The sequence below is a fragment of the Anas acuta genome, chromosome 10 (genome assembly GCF_963932015.1).
Source record: "Anas acuta chromosome 10, bAnaAcu1.1, whole genome shotgun sequence".
Taxonomy (NCBI): Eukaryota; Metazoa; Chordata; class Aves; order Anseriformes; family Anatidae; genus Anas; species Anas acuta.
Genome location: NC_088988.1, coordinates 17,894,234 through 17,916,483, shown reverse-complemented (window position 1 = coordinate 17,916,483; position 22,250 = coordinate 17,894,234). Strand labels below are relative to the sequence as shown.

The window sequence follows — 22,250 nt, the reverse complement described above, 5'->3', positions numbered from 1 at the left end:
TTGCAATCCCCGATGTCCTGGCTTTTATCTCCCAGTGGCTGCAGAGGAAGAATCACAGGATCGCTTTTACATCCCCTGCGCAGGAAGTCACCCCCGCCTGCTGCCAGCTTGGCAAAAGAGCAAGAGCCCGAGCTCGCAAACGCGGCAAACAGGAACTGCAACCAGAAATTCCTGCGCTCTGACACAGGAAACAAGCCCCCAGCGACACCGAACCCGAACCCACTGGGGGCGAGCAGTGTGCAGGCAGCACCGCTGCCCAGTGCCACTGGCGCCCAGAGCCAGGGGAGTGGGGCTGCCCCCGCGCTGCCCCTGGCTCCTCCTAGGATTTGTGCTCCCCCCAGAGCAGCAGTGACTGGGGCAATAAAGCCTGGCAATAACCCCTAGTCTGCTTGTGCTGAATGTGACTGAAAGTCGCTTAGCCTGCTCCAGCATACTTTACTTTATCCATCCATTTATTCCTTTCCTTGGCAAGGAAAAGGCTGGTTTTGCTTCTTCTATAAGAGAAACCATCAGGCCGATAAAGTTAAAACTCTCCAAAGGTCATTGATGCTGGCTTTGAAGACTGAAAATGATACTATCCCCATTAGGCTTTTAATCTCATGATTAGAGCTGAAGTTAACGTGGCTGTTTCACTTGCTACCAAGCAAGAGCAACTCATTTTCTCTTTCTGTACCAGAACACTTAACGGCATCCTTTCCTGACGAGCAACAGCTCAGAGTTAAGCAGCCCAAACAATGGAAACGCAAAATAGTTTGCTGTGGTTTTCTAATTTTTAGATGCTATTCGATTAACTCTGAGACGCCTTACATAGCAAAATCCACCCCTGGGAATCCCACCCAACCTACTCGTGGCTGTCCAGAGCGAAGTCCTCGCTGGCACTGGCAGGGAGAGAAGGGTGAAGAAGCAATCTGTTCCCACTGCGAGCTCTCACTCCCACATCCTGCAAAACTTACTTGGGCAAATATTTCTGAAGTGTTCAAGTAGTGGTGGTGAGCCTGAGCGAGACCCACCATGCAAATAAGAGCTTTTTTGCCAAGTGAAAATGGCCACCCAGGGCTCCCAGTGGATATTAAGATTAGATTTGTGAAAACCTCGCTGAAAATTCTTGGGGCAAAGATTTACAGGTGCACACTGGTTTCAAAACCCAATGTACAGCATTCACTGTTATTACAGGCAGACGCATGGAAAAAATTCAATTCTCTTCATTCAAGACAGACTCTGATAACCAACTAGTAAAACTCAGACTATAATTTCTTATTCAGTGTTCCACATGAGATGCATTTTGCTGAATTTAACATGTTTTCTGTTAATGGATTTCACAGTGTGTTGCCATTTTTATACAGCTGTCCAAATAAAATGTTGTGTACAATGATGTGCTTTTACTGTATTGCTAGCCTGCAAATGGCAGCCACTTCCCCAGCTTAAGCCTTAGGAAAATGGGGAAACTCTGACTAGGCCATTTAGTGCACATACTTCGGGTCTCAAGAGTCCTTTTCCTAGTAAGCCATATTCAAACAGGAATAAAGATGCAAGATAGATATAATTACACCTTGTACATTTATGGCCTAATAGTATTTCCCCTGAAAGGAAAACCAAACCCCAATATTTTCAGGTGTTAAAAATAAAAAAGCATTAAGTCACCGTTCTAGGGATAACTGACCCACACTTGTGTACTTGAAATCTGCCCTCCTGGATTGCTTGACAAAAGTGTATTTGCTCTAAAACCACACACCAATGTTCAGCTTGCAGGGACTACCAGTGCACAAACCCAGAACCACTCGGTAGTGAACAGTTTACAAGAAATGTCTGCGCTGAGCTCCACAACTGCTAACCTGCACCATCTTGAGCTGCTTGGCTGTGAAGCTTTTACAAGCAACTGCACCTTTCAGTTCAAAACAGGCTGTTCAGAAAATGCCTAGCAAGTTTCTCCCCCATCAACCCCACACAGACCCGTTGGCGCTCAAAGCTGAGCACTTACTCATGGGAATCTCTCAGATTCAAGAAGTATGATGGTCCCAAATGCCCCTGTCACCTGTACCCAGATGCCCTGAGAACAGCAGCCATCAAAACTAACACTATTAAAATAGCTACAGAAATAATCCTGGAAAGAAAACACATAAAGAAACCACATAAAGAACCTACCTTTACTTTTAATAATGTCCTAATAACATACATAACTCTTCTGGTGCCTTAGGTATTTTTGCAGTTTGGATTTCTGCATAACTATGAGGTTCTATGATATGCAAAATAAATATAAAGTAAAAATAGAAATAAATAAATAAATTATAAATACAAAGTAAAAAATGTAAATAAATAATTTAAGAGTAGAGAAAAGCGATAGATTGCTTTTCCATTACAGGTCTTTAAATTTTCTTTGTTATCCAAGTCAAGGGATATATAACTTTAAAAGGCTTAGCTTAAAAATACCAACATTCTCCCACCAAATGCAAGTATGAACTAATCTAGAAACTAACATCTCACAATTTAAGTTCCCCATTCCTTGGAAGTTTATCATTCAGGTCTAACACTGACATCGCTGATTTCAGTTTCTGGAACATCAGAATTAGCCTCCAAAGGAAATTCTCTCCATTGATGCTCTTCAGTAAGTGGAGGTAGAGCTATTAATGACTGCAGGAGATTTAAGGGGTAGAGGGATTTTTTTGCTTTTCTTTTTTTTCTCCTCAAATCCTCGATTTTAACAAAAAACACTGAATCAAAAGGTCAAAAATTAGAAAGTTAAAAAAGGAGAAAATGTCACTAGAATACTTTATTTCCCTTCAGCTTTAGCTATCTATATCCGGCCCAGCTTGAATCAGTTACTGTTCATTACGTGAGGTTTCATCATTTAACTTTTGTTGCCAATATTTATTCCTGGATATAACTCACAGTCATGGGGTTTAGGAAATATTTGTCCATACACCAGTGACATGTGATAGCTGATGTGTGCAAAACATAACAACAGAGGACATACTAGTGGTGCTAGCTGATCTTGATACCTTAAAACACCCCAACCCTACCTGAAACAAAACCTAAACCCAATGGATCTGCCTAGGTTGAACCACGCTAAAAATCTTGAACACAGAATAAAATATACTCCTCATAAAACCTAAACATTTCATAGTTATACATGCAACATTTGAATGACTCAGCCATTTCTAAGGCCATTAAGTGCCCACCAGACAAGATCCTGAAGGCAGGATGAAACCTCCCTGAATGACGTCAAGATTTACACATATCGGTAGTGCGTTACCAACTTTCTTCCTGCAGTGACATTCTTCATAGTCCTCTCCGTCAGTTCAGGAGGAGGAAATGAAGGAAACACCTGACTGAAATGGTGTCCGGGTTTTGACCTTGAAGCGGGAGTTAAAAAGGCTCAACTCCTCGCCGTGGGGTCAGCACCTGATGCACCCCACCTGTCCCGGGGTTCGTGCCAGCAGGACAAGGCACAAAACACCAAGTAGAGGAGAGGCAGGAGAGAGCATGTTGGTGAAGAAGACAACTGGAAAACACCACGACCAGTGAGGTTTTTTGATCTGCTATGGAGCTCTGTCTTCTGAAGACCACGGTCTGACAGGCAGAAGCTGAAGTCCTCTTCCTCAGGCTTACTGTGCAGCCACACAGTGGCAATTGGCCCTTGCGAGAATGGCAAGGCTTGGGCTTCTTTAATTAAAGAAATTTATTACTACAAAAAGACACACAATGAATCTGCCAAGTTAAAATTTTCAATTAAAAAAATCTGTTTCTTACAAAGGCCCAAAGCAGTCAAACCCCACTGCCAAACTGAACCAAAAGCAGTCTGTGACAAAAAAACGGACACAGAAGCAAGCACATCTGGTGCAAATGGCAGAGACCCCTCGTGCAAAGGCTTCACTTGTGCTGGGAGCCTTGAAACACTGAAAAAATGTAAAAGCATTTAAATAATTTAAATAATTTTCATGGGCTTCTTTCACGAGGATCATTTGAAGGGAACCTCAGTGTAGAAAAGGTGTCAAATGGGGGGAAAAAAAAAAGAGTGCCAGTACCCCAAACAGGCAGGAGCATACAGGGCAGTCTGTGTTTGATTTGAGTTACTTGCCAGCTATAACAAAACAGAAATATGTATGTTTTTAAGGACCATGTCAATTGGTAACCTCTGGTTCTAAGAGACCAGATTAAATCTTCCCCAAGGTTGGGGATGCCACTTAGTTTGAAGTATAATTAAAGGCAATGGGCCAACTGTCCCTCTTTGAAGTCAACCAAGTAAGAGGAGGAATAAATGTGGACCTTTAACATACAGACACTTCAGTCTGATAACTGTACAGCCAGGGCTCAGCATACCTTTCTGATTCCAAACCAGGGGCTTATATCATAACAAACACAAGAAGAAAAATAAACATTTTAGGTTCAGCACTCGCACGTGCTGAATATTGAAGAAGATATTCAAAGTGTGAAATCTGGGATTTTATTAGAGAAAAATAATTTTATTATTGTTTAGTAATAATATATATATATGTGTATATATGTGTATATATATATATATATATACTTTCTTTTCCGATTTTCGTGACTGGAAATGGTCTGAAACCTAGCTTAGGTTTCCCCCAAAAGGTAAAAAGAATATTTTATAACTCTGCCACTAATTCCTAGCTAACCCAGTATGGGTTTTTCCAGCATCACCAAGCATGCATTCCTTTGTTCCTTATTCATTTTCCACATTGCAGCTATCCTTCCCCAAAGGCACAAACCTTTCTGTCACTCCAGAGAGTGTCAGAAACTGGTGCCTGATGTTTCCAAACCAAGAAGTTTGTTTGGCAAATAAAGAAGAAATGTGGGATAATATCTACTTTCTCCAGGTAAAACTACTATTTGTTAATAAATTCCCAGAGAGATTGCAAACATCTAGACTTTAGGACCACACTGGTGTAGACTTCAGTCCCAGAATTCGCACAAGGAGACAACTTCCTTAACACATCAATTCTATTAAGTCTGAAGACTACACCTAGAAATGATGGAGGGCTTTCTCCCCGCCCCCCAAGAAATATTCTGGTGTTTTGCTTGAAAGTAGGACACAGAGGGGTGCTGACCTCTCCACTGGGGAGGAATAGAGTCATTTTGCCATCTGCAGGGAGAACCAAAACCCCATATGGTGAGAACTTGCTTTTTTTTTTTTTTTTTCCCATATTCAAGATTAGCAAAGAAGGGCTAAGAAATTTGTTTGTGAACTCAGACTCAAACAGTCACAGCCACTCACACAAAATATGTGAGGAACAGGCAGGAAGCATCTCTGCAGACTCTTAAATACAAACATACTGCAGTTTTCAAGGTTAATAGAATTAATAAAAATGAAAAGCAAGTTACACATTCAGAAAAATCATTGCTACACAGGGCAAAGTTTATTGAAAAATAGCATTTTTTGCCACACTGCCTAACTGATACTGAAAGGCTGCGAATAGATTGAGGTGCTTGCTAATGATAACTTTGAAGAAAAATCACACTTAAAACTCTGACTGATTACAGAAAAGGTGTTTTATCAACTGCTCCCTTTATGAATAAATATGAAACTACCAGGAAAATGTTTAAACAGGTGTAATCACAACTGCGTATGAAAATTGAGTTTGGAGGCTGCAAGGAATCTTAACACAGTTAAGAAAGAATGAAAGCAATGCAAAACTGGGATCATAGCCGATTATGCATGTATCATGCAAAACAGGAATGTTGTCATAGCAGCTATAAAAATGTCAGTGAAAACTGAACTACTATTACCAAGTTGTAAATGAAATGAAAAATGCAAAAGGAAAATGTGAATGAATACATTAAGAGAAATGCTATTTCTTTCCTGGTAGCTATACAAGCAAAACAAAACCATTCTCATGAAAAGGGGGATTTTTAAGAATCAATGTGCATAGAGAACGATTGCAGGGGGACGCATCTACACCGTGTGGCTGGATAAAATTATTGAGATTTTGGGTAATGAATTTTCCAGGCCTTAGAAAGGAGGGGACAGTAACAACGTAATTTCAGAAATCAGTTTCAAAGTAAGAGGCCAATTAAGTGCTGAATTATATTAAGGGCCAATATTGTTTGTACTGAAGAGAGCTTCTTCTGCCGGTTAACAATGGCAATGTGGCTTTCAGTGTGACCACCCTGTTCAAAACCGGAGCTGTTCAAAGGGCACATGGCTAGCTTTTATGCACCACGGTCATTACGGCGTTATTTAGCTACCCGCACAAGCGCTTAAAGCTGAAGGCAAGCAACGGAATAAAAAGAGCCAGGCCAAATAACAGAAGGACCTCTTGGCAGAAGCAGATCCCTTTGTCCAGGAGCGCGATGCAGCAGACAGCTCCGCTCAGGCAGAGGCCCCGCAGAGGCGCCTGCAGGACTCCGGCCAGCCCAGGGCACTCGCACGCGGCTGCACGGAGGGGCTCACGCGCGTGTGCAGCCACCGTGCACGTCGCTCAGCTGCCACCGTACGCACGCTTAGCTTGTTTTTCCCTAAAATTAGTCTTTCGCAATAGCCAGCCGCTGCAAAATGAAATTCTAGCACATATTGTTAATTAAAGCGAGTCCACATAGACTTGGATATTTAAGCAAGCGCTGGGTAAATACATGAAGGTTGTACCTTCCGCTTCTGCATTAAAAGAGCAATTACTTGGAATATGCTTCACAAACATCAAAGTTAAAAAAATATTTTTGAGTTCCTAATGTGTCCGTAATTAATTCACACATTCAGCTGTTGAGTCCAGAAATATGTTCCTGTTGATAATTTGCATCTAATGCTTCAAAAACAATCTGGCACATTTTTATTTGCCTTAATGCCTGAAAGCTATTACCGAGATAGTGCTTTACAATGTCATCATCATTGCTACCACGTATACACTTTAACTAACACTAGCGCTTAGGTCTGAAGAGTTTCCCTCAAGAATTAAGCAGTTTTGTCTCAGGACACGATGTCATGACAGTAGCTTAATGGAAGGGAATGTATTTACCAAATAACACCCTTAAACTTGAAATCAATTTGAATTCGAGTACCATATTAAACAAACTGCACAGGAAAATAAGGGAATTTTACAAGAATAAAAGCCACCCTTCTACTTGTATTGACTCCATCTATTTCATACAAAATAAAAGATATTTCATTGCGAGAAAGATTCAGAAAAGCATTAGCCATCCCCAGCTCCCAAATCAATGAGGAGAGGGAACAAAGTGCTTTGGAAGATCAGGCCTTGGCATCAGAACCGCTTCACGTCTTCATCAGACATGCCCAGGGCTAATACTTCCTCACATAAAATGTTGGGATTGCAGAAACGATCTTTACCTACAACCTTTTCACAGACACATGCACTTAGAAAGTACTGTGACAAGGAGTCCAAAACCCTCCAAAAGCAGTCTCAATATTCATTGAGACAGTAAAAAGATTACCAATTTGGGTATGATCTGAATTTATGAAAACTAGAATTTCCTAAATCAAAACTGTTTGCTTCAATTCGTGAACAGAAGCAGAAACCATACTGGAAATCTGTTGGTTTCTGTTTGATTCTGGATGCTACCTCAGCTCCTTCTCTGTTGGTTTCATCACAGTGCTCTAAATTGTATCAGCTACTAATTCTTTTGAACACAAAATCACCTTTTGAAATTGCTGCTTTTAAAAAGTCTCCATCTGTAGTTATTACTGCAGTTTGAGCTCTGAAGAGAGCAAACTTACCAGCTACAATACCGCAAACCTGTATTTGATCATTTCTTATTTAAAATACTTGTGTGCATCTGAAAGAGAAATGACTGTGGATGGATGTTATCCCTCCACTTCGTGTTTAATTCTGGCAGAGCATTTCCAGAACTTGAAACATGATCTCCAAGGGCAGGAAAGGTAATTTAGAGACTCGCAGCCCCACGTTGCACACAATGCACGATACGCCACAGCTTGGGGCAGTACCCAGAAAACTCTCCTCGTTCCCCCAAATGCAGTTGTTTAACGTGGTCATCCCCACCACAGCAAACAAGGAGATGTTTATTTAGACAGCAGTCCAAGAACCAGACCACAGAGCGCTTTCAATGTGACTTCTGCAAGTTTTCCCTCCAGCACTCCCTTTGGTCCCAGGTGGCTCCCCGAGCAAGGCGCGGGGCCTCCTGCTCCAAGCCCCATGCAGCGGAGCCTCCCCCTCCCTGGTCACCGCCACCAGCCCTCGGCTGCTCGCGTGCGTTCAGACAGGAATGGGGGAATGGTGGCCGAGCGCTCGCAGCCGTGTGCACAGGGATGGGGACGGCTCCGGGAAGGGATCTGCCGAGCTCTGAGAGTCGGACAGACCGACGGCAGGCAGCCCTCACGAGCCCACAGATGCTCGCACGCCTCTGCAGCGTGGATCCCGAAGTAATTCCAGCACTAGAGCACGGCCAGAAATAATTAGTTTCCCTGCTCCAGCATTAACTGTGCTGCAGTTGAGCTTCCCGTGCGTGTTTGCCAGGAGACTTTTGTAGAGAAAGGGAGAAAGAAGGGTGGGGACAACCATTCATCTTTTTTGAACATTAAATAGAAAATATCCCCCACCTAATCACAACGGCTCCGTCCACGGCTGCTCCCCACGCAGACCAGAGCCCCAGCACGGACCTGAATTTGCAGTCCCTTGGCGCTGGGCCACCGGGGCTGAGGCTTTTTGTGCATGCTGAGCACCAGGAATTAGGGCACCCGGCCCGGCTCCAAAACCCAGCAGCACAGCCCCGGGCCAAGCCCAGCTGCTCCCAGCGGGGCTGCAGGACAGAGGGGTGCCGGGTCCTCGCTCCCCGCTCCCCGCCAGCCCCTGCCCGCGTGCCCCAGGCCTCGGCAGCGTCCCGGCGATGGGGAACGCAGGCTCTTTGGCTCTGGCAGCCACAGGGGAAATGCTGCATTAGCAGACTTCTGTGCTCCGGCTGCTGCCATGGCTGCTCGCTGCCCCCCATAGAGCCCACGGCTGCGTACGCCCATCTTCCCCTGCATCTAACAGAGAGTGCACATCAGAGGCAGTGGTGGGTGGGGAGATAAGGGGGAGAAGCTTTAAACATTGCCAGGTCAGCGCAACAGGAGGTAAGCAAGTACAGAGGCAGCAAGGAGTACTGAAAGTTTTTGATATACTCCCAGGTGGACTCCCCAACGCCTGTAAATGTCTCAAAGGGGGATCCCCTTTCTGTGCGCACGGACGTGTTTCAAAGGAGCCCCAATCAGTGCAATGTTTCAAAGACCTCTGCTCTCTAAAAATTCCACCCCCAGGCCCCCCCCGGCTGAAAACATCTCTAAACAGATCCCTTCCTGGCTAACTGCAGCTGGAGAGGTCTGGTGTGCTGCTTACAGCCCTCCTACAGGCCCCAGTGTAAAATGAAACAAAACATCTACCATTTACCTCCTCCGGGGATGCATCCAGCCTGCTCCTTCTCCAGGGACCCTGCGCGGGACCCAATATGCCTCTGTGTTTGTGCACAGGATATGAAGGGCTAGAGTGCAGAAGGGTAATTTTTCAAAGCAGTGTGTGGGAGTAGCACTGGAAATTCCCTGCATATTGCTTTGAAAAAAATAACCCCCTACCTCCATGAATTATGAGCAGGGCCTCTGACTCCAGCCTGGAGAGCCGAGAGGTGGAGGAGGGAGGCACAGTCAATTTAACTGGATGCACGCTTTAAGACTGGGATGTAAGAAATAACTGGAATCTTTAATCATTTTACGGACACTGATATGTGAGGGGGTCACGGCTGAAGAGCAGGGATGCTTTGGCTGACAGTCACCTGAATGAATGAATGAAACTGTAGGTAAGTGTTTAGGACATCTCTCAACTATTGATTTTGTGCTTCGCAAAATATGAGAAGGAAGTGCAGCACAGAGGTCTAGGATTATCAAAGCCAAGGTGTTTTTTTATTTTACCCCAAAATTACATGTCAAGGCTAACTTCAATGCCTTGGCTCACTTCAAATTCAAAAGAGAGATAAAAATCTCTCCCTGGAAATGCTTATCCTCCTCAAACCCTTATCGGAGATTGGTATCAATCATTCATTTCCCCCAGACAGCACCTCGATGACTATATTAAGCCAGACACCTTAATTTCAGCCAGATACAAGTGCATCGAGATGAGTCCGACGCCGCGCTCTGAGCAGACACAACCCGAGGACAGGGCTCCCCCGGCCCCGAGCGCTCTGGGATTGCAGTGCCCCTGGCAGCACAAACAAACCCTCATCTGTAGGTCCTAAACTGGCAATGACAGTAACTGCTGTGGCACAGACCTGGGCTGCAGGACCAGCATTAGCTTCTTTCTCCTGCTGCCACCTGACTGGACGTGGTCTCGTACAGAGGAGACGCTCCTACACTCGCTTCGTACACGACAAACCAGACCGAGGGACAGTGGGGCACGTGCTGGTCTCTCCTGCAGCCGGTGTAAGGGATGAAGGCTCTCGGGCTTTCAACAAAGGCTGCGGGAGCAAGCCCAGGAGGCAATCCATCACTCTACCACTACTGACTCAGCACATAGCAAATTAACACCGAAAATCTGCACAGCACTTTCTGGTAGGCAAACTGTGACGTCCAGCCTCCCCTCTCCTCTGCAGTACTCCCCAGCAAAGAGCAAATGCCAGCAGGGGACCCAACAGATGACACCTTCTGGAGTCAGCCACGTGTCACAGAGAGGGGCCCCGGTGCCTTGTGAACAGCCTGAGATGCCCAGAGCAGGAGGACGTTTGGCTCACGCTACAGATTTCCATACTTTGCTCTTTCCTAAACTCACCCCAAACAAGTGAACTTAATGAACGTTCCCAGCCTGTATCCCAGCAAGGAGACACAAAGACGCGACCCCTCAGTGAAATAATCGGGTATTTTCTTATCGTATCCTGGCACATACAATGTCCTGGGTATATGGAGCTGAGTCCATACGTACCTTTGCATTTATAGAGGTTTTTTCCAAATATGTATTAGAACTTATGTACAGCTTTAAAGAAACAACAGGTACAGGTTTCACAAACAACAGCACCACACTCTTCTCAACCTCCTCTTTCTCCTACCAGTGTTGTTTTCCAATAGCTCTCTGTAATACCGAACCTTGTAATGACATATATATCATCATGTATTATTCCAGACAGCACTAATTTGGGGATATACATAAATAAACTTCACATATCGATCACTGTAAAGTAAATAAAGTACTTTTTTTTTTTTAAAGGACAAGGAATTCCTCCCTCAAATCAAGCAGAACCTTAATTCAACACTTCATGAGCTATGTATTTAAAAATCAGCAATTATTTACTGTATCATAACTTAAGCTGAAAGATGTGATAAGCTTGCCTAAGGACTCCTTTCTTTCAGGCTTTTGTTAAAAAAAAAAAATCTAGGGGGGAACTGCATGAAATCACTATGGTCCAATTAACAAGAATCTCACTCTTCAAGCTTGCAAACAAGAGATTACATTAACACCTGCTACAAAAGCAAACATTTTTAGATATCTTCATCTTAACCTGTTTGACATTGACTCGAAACTCCTGCCTGGCTCTAGAATGAAAATTATTGTGACTGACATGTATATTTTTCATTTGGGGGTATGGGGAGCGAAGACTGTGTCAGTCTGCATTTCTCTCTCTCTCTGGTATTTATGCATAATTCACATCAAAGATAATAGGAGTTACATATATGCATTGACGGGAGAATAGTTTCCTAAATGTAAAATTGTTGAAGGCAAACCATTATGCTTATGGGAGATAAATGCTGCACATGAACATACGAGACACACAAAGTGCGCCGGAGGGTCCTTGAAGGCTCTCATGCAACGCACGCCTACAGTGGCATGTGTAAGTTACTCCTCTGTGGTCCATGCATCAAACTAAACTGACCTCTTGGGCCAACACATGGATTCGGAACATCTGCACAGACAGGAAAAACATTTCTTTGCGCTCATCAGAAAATACCCGCATGCAGCTGCAGCAGCAGTACAGCCCGTCAGACTGCAGTGACACTTCACTTCGTGCTCCTACGACAGGACTGTAGCAGGAGGCAGCAAGCACTGCTTTTAAAAACACTCCTGTGTCTGAAAAGTTGAACTTTCTGAAGTCCAGAATTGTTGGGAAAAGGAAAAAAAAGCACTGAAATAACTCTGTAAGCATTTTGTTTTGACAATGTTCCTCAGGAATTCACCACATTTAGCTGGGAAAATGCTAGCAGTTAAATCTATTCAATGTCATGACATACAAAATTGAAACATAATTGCTCCTAAGTGGTTGACAACTGGCAAGTACTTTTTACGTGGATAGAGAGAAATTTATGCTATCAAATGGAAGATACTGTCAAAAGTTTGATTTTAATATAAATGAAAATGCTACACGAGGACTCAAAAGGATAAGGAAAAAAGCTCAGCAGTAACACTTTTATAACCACATATTTAAAAAGCTTTGAAGTGAAGAATCATTACATCAAAATCATTTTCCTTGAAAGATAAAAAAAAATTACAGCATGAATATTAACAAGTTATTAGAATAGTGAATTTCAAAGAGTAGCAAAAAACAAGCAGCCCATGAGTGGCCTAGTTTAAAGAATGTCTTACCAATCATATGGTTAGCGACATGGATTTGTATCTCTCTCTCATTCTCAAAGGTCATCTGGCACTTGATGCATTGATAGGTCTTTTTCTGTTTAATAACCAAAAAAAGATTAGAGAAAACTGCACTGTAGCATAAGGCAAGTGTGATCATGAATATAGCATGTTACGTGCTTCAACTTCCCTCCGCTGAGTCCTTTCCTACTTGTACATGATACCACTAAGATACCAAGTTGGGCTGGGCTTTTCTGGACCATAGACACGACCTCTAATTAACAGCCTGCTTCTAGAGAACTTTAATTTCAACTTTACAAATTTCAAATGATAGTACTTGAAAGTCTGATTGACTACTTGAGCCATAATCAGAGTGCTCGTGTCATTTAGCCCATGATAGTAAAACCTCTTGTAGGGTGAAATAAAAGATGTTGAAAAGATCACAAAATGATCAACTTTTTCACAAAATTATCAACTTTTTCAAAAAATTACATCTTTAGAGAAAGCTTAGAATAGAGGAGTTTTTCTAGGCAAAACTCCTCTAGTTACTTGAGGAAGTGAAGGCCAAGAGGAAAAATACGTTTTGTACAGGTCTCCCATCAGAAATCCTGAAAAACCTGCATTACCACACAGAATGGTTTTCAAGCACAATCGGTTGCATATTTTCTCTGTCACAAAGTCATACTAGGGAGGTCTGGCTGCAGAAATCAGGAGATGGTGTGAAGAGGCAACTACATGAACCATTTATTCAAATAGGGAAAATGGGGTTTGGACTCAGACTGACAGTGGTGCATGCATTTGAGCATCATGACAGGGAAAAAAACAAAAAATCATTTGTAGAAATGAAAATGCATACTGACATGTTTGATGTCCAACTTAGGAAAAAAACAAACAAACAAAAAAAAAACAAGCAAGCTTTTGTACACTTGCAAAACCTCTCACTTCCCAAAGCAGGACCACCGCACTTTGGTCTAATGTGCATGTTCAACTCCTGCATGGGAACATACTATCTGAATAGACACCTTTTGTGGGTATTTTGTGGGTATTTTCTGTGCGCTCTTAGATGCAAATTATTTTTTCTTACGGCTTCCACCCCACACCTAGGTATAGAATCTTATTTTTAGGACAGCAGCGGTTAAGTCAGAAGTTCTGAGTTAAACAGAGGAGTTGCTGTCACCCCCTCCACATATGGGACCCAATTTCCTTGAGCACCTGCTGAGGAAATAACAAATTAGGTGCTGCCAGGAGCTTCTTAACTACTTGCCATGTCATCAGTGGCAACAAGTTCGCCTGCTGGAGGTTAATGAACATGCTGCAATGCCGCAGTAACGAACGCAAGGCTCTATCGCTGGTATGCGGATCCCATGAATTCTGCACACAGTGTGTGTTTGCACATAGGCAGGGCTTTCTAGGCTAAAATAACAATGGGCAATTAACATGATAATAGGAAGAAGGCTATACTCCATTGGCCGAAAACTGACACAGCCAACCATAGAAAAGGAAATACTTTGGATTGGCTAGTTATCCCTAGGCAGCTCAGGAAAGTATCCTCCTGGAGTCCATTCTGAAATCAAGGCTGTTAATGGAAAAGCGGCTGGATTTCTGCAGCACTGTTCCTTGGGAGTCTATTCCAGCCGACGAGCGCAAGCACACATACGTGCACATGTATTCTCAAGCACACTGGCACACACATGCTGAGGGCTCCTAGCTTGAAAAAAAAAATGAAAGAAAAAAGAATGCAAAAAACCTTGGAAGAGAAAAATGGGACTGGGTGGTGAATGATTCATGTGGTCACATTTGAAACTTGAAATCTTCCTCTTCTGTAAAACTTCAAAGCTGACTCAGTTCTGTGCCTTGTTCAACACTTATCTCTGTTATGAGGGTTCCCTAAGTAACTAGCTAAGAAGGACAATATTTCAGCTCAACCCCATTGCAAATCTTTAAAGTTATATTAAACACAGACAAATGATTCATTTTTTTAATTGATTTCGGTGCTTCTGAAAGCTACTTACTAACAGATCTGGAGACAGGATGTCTTTGTTTATCCACAGACCCAGTGCGAACTCCTCCACACCATTTCACAAACTTATAAAACACTCCAGTTGGTGTGACCACCCCTCAGAGAAGACAGCAGACTTCAGACTTCCTGTGAATATTATCTTTAGCCTGAGCTGACACACATGCATGCGAAAGAGCAGTTTAACTGAGGCGATGGCTCTTTTGATCGGGAACCCTGCCTGATGCAGGATAAGGTCAAAAAAATGGCTTCATACAGGCCACCAAAGAACTACAGCCTGATTAGCACCCAAATGTAGAAGCACGAGATTGAAGAGTTGATTTTTTGGCTCACTAATAATGGTCTTTAAAAGCATGTCCCACCAATAGACTTCCATTCTCAGTAAATGGGAAGCATGAGTTTTAATACAAAGTTATGTTAGTTGTGGTGCCAAATACGACCTTCTGCTACTGTTTCCTGTGGGTATCGTGACTTCCCTGACATTGGTAATGGGCTGGTTATCTCTTCCTCAAGTTTTGTCGTTCTGTGTGGTGACAACAAAAGTGCTCATATTCTGAGGATCTAATAGAGTCTAGATGACAGCATCAAGGTGGCATAGGAGACCAGATGAGCAGGCCTTCAACTGAGAGCTCAGTCCCCATTAAGTCAAGATATTTCATTCTAATCTTGGCACAAAACAGTAGTAATAGCAACAGGGGGCTCTGCTTTCTTTTCTGAAATAACTATTGTTCCCATGGGTTTTCCAGACTGTCCTCCTTTAAATCTGGAAATGGTTTCCTGTTCTACAAAGAAAATATTCCTCCATTCAAGTGGATTTACAAGGGAAGAGAAGTGGTGGGGGGAGAACAAAGAGAAGGGATTGAATCCAAGAAAGCGTGCAGGAGAAAAGGAACTGAGTAAAGGAGCACAATAGGGTTCATTCTTCCAACTTCCTATGCCACCTCCTTTGCTTCTTCAGTCCAAATAACCTAGGTGGGCTAAATAAAGTAATGCCATTCAAGATGGAAATTTAACTGAAGCCTGAGCATTTGCCATTGTCAATGTTAAGCATTGTTCATGATAACTATGGCACAAACTAAGGATAAATCTATGTAGGAGAAAGAGCAGCCTGAAACGTGCCTGTTTCCAGCATGTGAAGAGGCAATAGGACATGTCAGTACTAAACAAGCAGTCATGTTTCTCAAGGCATGTTTCTCTTCCTCTAGAAGACGTTAAAATGAATTAATAAAATGTGTTAAAACTGAAGCTCCTACGCACAGAAATATGTTCAGAAGAAAATGAAAACGTTACTTCTGACGTGACCATAACAGAACAAAAAAGGTCTTGAGCTACAGATGTGGCAGATACTGGAATGGGACTTCCACTGGAGAAGTTCATTTAAAAGAAACTTTAGTGCTGTTGAGACAGAAGAGCCCTGGTAGGACGGTAAGAATTAAACACAAACTGAAGTCAGAGCAGTCTTTCACAACTAAGGTGTATTTTATTTATTCCTCTTAGTGATATTCCATATAAAAGACCATTGACTTGATTTAAAAGCCCTAATAATAAATCCTCTGATGCAGATGTTTCCTGTACAGGAGGCAAAATCTTCAGCCATGTAGAAATAGTTTTTGACCATCATAATTTGATCCTACCTAGATATCCTACAAAGAAAGGTGATTAATTCATAAATACTCATTTTTTTTGTCATAATAAAATGGAAGTGAAGAAGACAGGATGCAGCAGCATCTTCAAGAGTAATGTGCTTTCTTTTACTACAGGGTTATATCTTCACTTAAGGTGTTTTTGTTTGTTTGTTTGTTTTTGTTTGTGTATGTGTGTGTTTTGCAGTTTTCAGAAATTATTCTGGACTTCCAGACTCTCTTCTTCCATGCAAGAAGTATAACTGCTGGTGTAATGACTTTCGTCACATTCACAGCAGTTACATATTTTGTATGTCATAATTTCCATTCGATAGGATTTCTTTTTGCTTATTGCTCCGAAGTATACACCCAGCATTTAAAGTTGAATCTCCCTATATTTGCTTTTTGACTGTACCTTTTCCTAATCTTCAACTGCTTTTCTGTTATAGAAAGAAAAATCAATATGGTGTTTAAAAAGAAATGTAGAAGAGCTGAAGAACTGGAGAGAAGCAGCTCTTGCTTGGCCATCTGCAGTTACTCTATATGCATTGTACATTGAAGATAGCTCTACTAAAATGCTATTTTGCCTGTGCACAGCGTACTAACAAGATGAAGAGAGATTGTGTTCAACTTGCGCAGCTTCATTACGAAGCCAATGAAGTTAAGTAAACATTATTCTTGAAATGCAGGAATTTATCCACGTTTAAAGGACAGCCTAATTCTTTGAAAACCCCTGTGCTAGCCAGACACAAAGAGCACCCCTTATCTCGAGAAACCTGAGTGAAACACCAATAGTTTCCACGTGAGCTGCTATCAGAATTCAGGTCTTGTACCTATAATGAAGGGTAAGATAATGAATTATTTCTAGTAACAATAATCTATTCCTGCGATGCATACCATGAAGATCTCCGATATTAGCATATGTGCAGGTCATACACCTGTTGAAGGCACCATTTGCCATTGCCACAAATGCTGATTTTTCATTATCTTCTACAAAGGAACTAAGACCTTGTCCTCATGGGATGAAATTCAAAGCATTTACCTTATTGAAGAACTTAAAACTCTCCCCTGAGAGAACAAGTATGGAAGCTCTCACTGAAAAGAGAGAGTTAAAGCAAGAAATCAGAGCAGCAAATGGCAACGTATTCTGCTTCTGAGAGTCGACTGGAAAGAAAAGGCTGTACTTTGGGCTAGAGGCATGGCCGCGTGAAGAATTAGTCCTACCTAAGAGAATAAAGTGTGTCAAAGAATTTAGAAAGAAATAAAGACGTGAGAAAGAGGAAGCAGAATGGCCTAGCAGGAGCCGCAGCTGAACTCTCACAAGGTACCACACTGAAGGAGGGATATTTCCATTTCTTATTCTTCTGCAGGATGAGGTGCATGCACTGGGAGGCTTAGTCACGCACCCAGAGGGAACAATATCCAGTTCTTTTACTAAAAAAAAAACACAACACTTTCCTTGGTATTTGAACAGGAGCCTGGAAGCTCACTGGGGCGAGCGGGTGCCAAGGCCCAGCAGCGCCGTGCCCCCTGCTGCCGCCCCGTGCAGCCCCAGCCCGAGCTAACAAGTCCCACGGGGGACACGGCGACAGCGCTGCCGGAGGCATCGCAGTTTGTGTCCTCGGGACATACTTAGGGTCTTCTCTTACTTCCTGAGCCTCTGATGTTGTATTCTAATGGTATTTACAGGTTCTTTTAATGTAGTAAGATGTGTTTGTGGGTGCTTTAATTAGCAGATTGACATAAACAGGCATCTATGGCTGGAATTATTCATTAGGAGTTGGGTGCCTAATTTCCTTAGATACTTTTGAAAATCTCACCCCATCATGTTTAATTAAAAATGTCAGATGATATCAATACTCAGATGTGTCTGCTGTTAGTCTCCCGAGAAGATTTCCAAAATCTACTTCTCATTCCATCTGTTCCTGACAGAGGAAGGACTGACTTGGCCCATTCTTGAACCAAAACGTCAAATAATTTTAAAAGACTATAAACTGCAAATGATATTAATCTCCTGAGCAGGCTTCTGAAGCCTTACTTGGATACTGCGTGCTCCCAAGCATCTTGTAAGCTAAGAAATAGGAAAACAGGCTTTCTGCGAACTCCAAGGGAGAGCACGCTTCTTTTTCAAAAACACAACTTGCCTATTAGCCAGCAATTTCCAAATTTGCTAAGAAAACTGCTTCTCCTACAGGAGGGCCACGAAGCAGTTCCTTTTAAAATCACACATACATGCTCCAGACATGTACATATGCACACAAACATCCAAGCAGCCTCACAGCCTCACTCACTCGGACAGACATCCATGAGGACAGCCTCTCTAGCACAGTCATTTGTTTTAGGTGAGAATTTGGGGGGAATTTACTACAGTTTTCCTCACAAGTTCCTGTATCTTCCTGCTGGTGTTTTTCCAGGTAAGAAACCATCAGTTTCCATGAGTATGACAAATCAGATTTTTTTCCTTTGGGAACTCAGAAGGTCTTTTTTCATGGATATGCCCCAGTTTTGCCAGATCTGCCAGTTCAGTAGCTTCAGAATTCATGGATAAACTTTATCCTCATCATTCATGAGCACATGGACGTGTCTCAGCTCTCTGTTGGTAAATCTAGGGCAGCTTTATGATAAAGAAATCTAATGTTCTGCCACTAGGAAGCTAGGAGCCTGTAAGACTGAACAAAATCTACTTTTCTATGTGCATTACTCTACCCTTCTTTCTGTTCTCCTTGTTCAAGTAATTTTATAAAATGGCAGCCAAAGAAAAAAAACAGGACATCAAATCAGTTCTCAGTCGCGTTAAAAATCTACATTTTATTCCTATGACACATCAAAGCTCAGCTGTACTTACTCTGGGCACAGGAGATGTCTGGGTACCTTTCCTTTGGCCACTAGTCTCAGGCGTCAGGTCTCGGTGGTCCACCTGAATGTGGCTCTCCAGGTCTTCAGCACTTTCAAATTTGACACTACACTCCGGACACCTCAGACTGCCACACGGTCTCTCATTCACCTCCTGCGGGGTCAAGCCCAGAGACTGTCCATTGGTGCTCCTGGTCATGCACCCAGCACACAGGCCATAGGGAAGGCCGTTCACATCCAATTTTACCAAGTCCTGCTTATTTCGGAACTCTTTCAAGCACAAGGCGCACTTGTAGAGTTTTTGCAAGGCCTGGCCGTTGGGCGATGAGGTTGCAGAGTTTCCTGCCAATTTCTGCATGTGAAACGTCCCGTGAATTTTCAGCTCAAGCGTAGAGGTGACCGTCTGCATGCAGACAACGCAGCGAAACCCGGTGAGGGAGTTTCTGAGGTCGGGATGCATCTGGCAGTGTTCAATAAACTCCTCCTCGCTCTGCAGCGGCATTTTGCAGATCCGACACGTTCCCGTATCCAGACTCTTGCTGTGGGTGACCTTGTGCTCGGTCAGGGTCAGGAGCGATGGGAAGCGTTCGCCACAGATGGGGCACATGTAGTGCTTCGCTGGGCCCCGGTGGGTCTGCATGTGCTCTCGCAGGCCGTTTTCTGAGAAAAAGGTCCTTGAGCAGATATTACACTTGTGGCTGCCTTTGATGAATTCCGCTTTCTTCCTAGAACAGTCATCCTCCCCGGGACGGATGTTATGATCTCTCAGGCGATGGTTCTGCAAGAGGACCTCCATGGTATAGGCAGCCCCGCAGATGTCACAGCCGTACATGGGCTCAGAAGCATCTACATCGTCCTCGCTGGCTTCGTGGCTGTTGGAAGTGTCTGGGTTCTTCATCAGCATGTTCTGGATATCTGCCCCTTCCGTCTTCTTATTTGTTGGGGTCATGCCATTAGCTGTCCCATTCTCAGCGCTGGCGTCAAAAACACAGTGTTTCTCCCGCAGGTGTTTTTCGAGCAAGATGATGGCATGAAACGCTTTGCTGCAAAACTTGCAGTTGTATTTCTTGCTGTGAGTTGTGATGTGGCACTGCAGCTCTACCTCCGTGCTAAAAGTCTCACCGCAGAAGATGCATTTGTGAGACTTTGATGGATTCCCCAGGTGACTGTGCTTCACATGGATTTGGAGATCCACCTCCTTCCTAAAATCCCAGTTACAGGCTGTGCAACGATACATCTTCTTTTCATTGCTGTGCTTGACTGCCAGATGCACTTGGATAGATACCTTGGAATCAAAAACTTCTTGGCAAAGGGTGCAGTGATACAACACAAAAGTATGCATGTCCAACAAATGCTTCTGCAAATCATCCACCGAAGAAAACTGTTTGTCGCAGCTCTCACACACATAATGGGTTGAAGTTGTCATGTAATGCACGGTGAGATGTTGCAGAAGAGACTCCTGGGAATCAAAGTCTTCTTTACACTGAGGGCAAGACTGTTTCCTCAACAGCAACTCCAAATGCAACTTTAAATGGGTTTGAAAACTCTCAAAATTTGAGAACTTTAGATCACACTGATTACATGGGTATTCACCGTTAGACACTGAGTTTACACTAGCAGAAAGCCGTTGCCTTTTAGGGGAAGAGACTTCAACATCAGAAGAAACTGGACTCTGCTCTGCTTTTGACTTCTTATTGTGTGCCAGAGGAATGTTCTTGTGGTTTTCTTTAATATGCTTTGTAAGCTTCAGGATGGAGCCAAAAATGGGGGAGTTTGTGCAATAAGGGCATGAATAAACTTCCATAAAAGACTGTGTTGGCTGAATGACAGGGGAATCCAATTTTGAATTTCCTACATTGCAGTGAGTCTGCTGAATATGCTCAGTCAGGGTTGCTTCGGTCAGAAAGCCCATGGAGCACTGGTTACAGAAGAAGGCGTTGTTGCCATCTTGAGGGGTAGCATTTGGGCCACAGTGAGTGATACGGATGTGTTCCTGCAAGCTGTTGATGTCTGCAAACATCTCAGGGCAGTAGTTACAGTGAAAGGCAGAAATGTTGCTGAACTGCATCATAGGATAGGCATGGTTTTTGTGCACCTTTCTCACGTGTTCATTCAAGTTGTACAGCGTAGGCATGGAATCAAGGCAGATCTGGCACGTGTGGCTTTGCTGAGGTTTGTCTGCATGAATGGTCTTCAGGTGGATCTCCAGAACAGCAAGGCTGTTGAAGTCACGCTTCGAGCAGTATGGGCAGCTGTAAGTAACTTTAGACCAATTCTGGCCTTCCTCTCTGTCCACAGACCTGATTTTCTTCTGTCCTCTCAAAGGCTTGAGGGTCGAATCGGGGGTGGAACCTCTTTCCACCGAGGCGCTGGAGTCGGGCGTTGCGCTGCTCATGGACGCCACGCTGCCCAGGACGGGGTCAGGGCTGATGCTGTGGTTGCTGGAGTCGGGTTGCCTGTGGCTGTCCAAGTGGCAGTAGACTTCCTCCACTGAAGAAAACTGCTCTGGGCACATAGGGCACTTGTGTTTTTTGTTGGCATGGGCTTGATGAATGTGTGAGAGCAGCAAGTTTTCATCTGAAAATACTTCAGGGCAATGAATACACTGCAAATCTGCCTTCTCGGAAAGCTGTGGGTGGCGTGTCATTACGTGCTTCTCCAAATCTTCAGTCTGACTGAATGTCTCTTCACAGTAATCACACATAAAATCATCCTTCTTCACCTCTTTCTCAGTCTTTGCCATATGTTCCTTGTTCTTTTTATGAGCTTGCATGTGACTCTGCAATGAGCTGGTAGATGAAAACCCACGTTTACACACAGTACACTTGAACGGTTTGCTGGAGCTGTGGGTTTTCAGATGAATTTTGAGGTGGTCGCTGCGAGAGAATGCGGCCTCGCATTCGTGGCAATGGTACTTTTTATCCCCTGTGTGAAGCTTTATGTGGCGATCCCTACTTCTCTTGTGCTTAAAAAGCCGGCTACAGTAGGTGCATTTGAAAGGTAGTTTGTCACTGTGGATCTGCTCGTGCCTTTTAAGGTAGCTCAGGCGAATGAAGGACTTATCACAAAACTGACAGGGATACGGCAGGCCAGTCCCCCCTTCCTCCTCCCCGATGCCGAGATCACACCCATCTCCTATCATCTGAGTGGGTGATGCAACATCTTTGCTGGAGGGAGATGAAGCCACCCAGGAGAGTTGTGGGTCGTCATCACCATCTGTAATGGGAAAGCAGAAAGGAGATTAAAAACAAT

At 43.5% G+C, this 22,250-nt stretch overlaps 1 protein-coding gene across 7 annotated transcripts in view; it reads right to left on the bottom strand.

Annotated features, from left to right (window-relative positions):
* Window positions 1–22,250, bottom strand: part of ZNF423 (zinc finger protein 423) — a 209,498-nt gene that overhangs the window by 73,223 nt on the left and 114,025 nt on the right. For all 7 annotated transcript variants that reach the window (XM_068693087.1, XM_068693083.1, XM_068693085.1 and 4 more), the window contains 2 exons: window positions 18,991–22,214; window positions 12,519–12,603 (listed from right to left, as the gene is read on the bottom strand). In XM_068693087.1, the coding sequence (XP_068549188.1) occupies window positions 12,519–12,603; window positions 18,991–22,214 (3,309 nt within the window). The remainder of the gene's footprint in view (window positions 1–12,518; window positions 12,604–18,990; window positions 22,215–22,250) is intronic.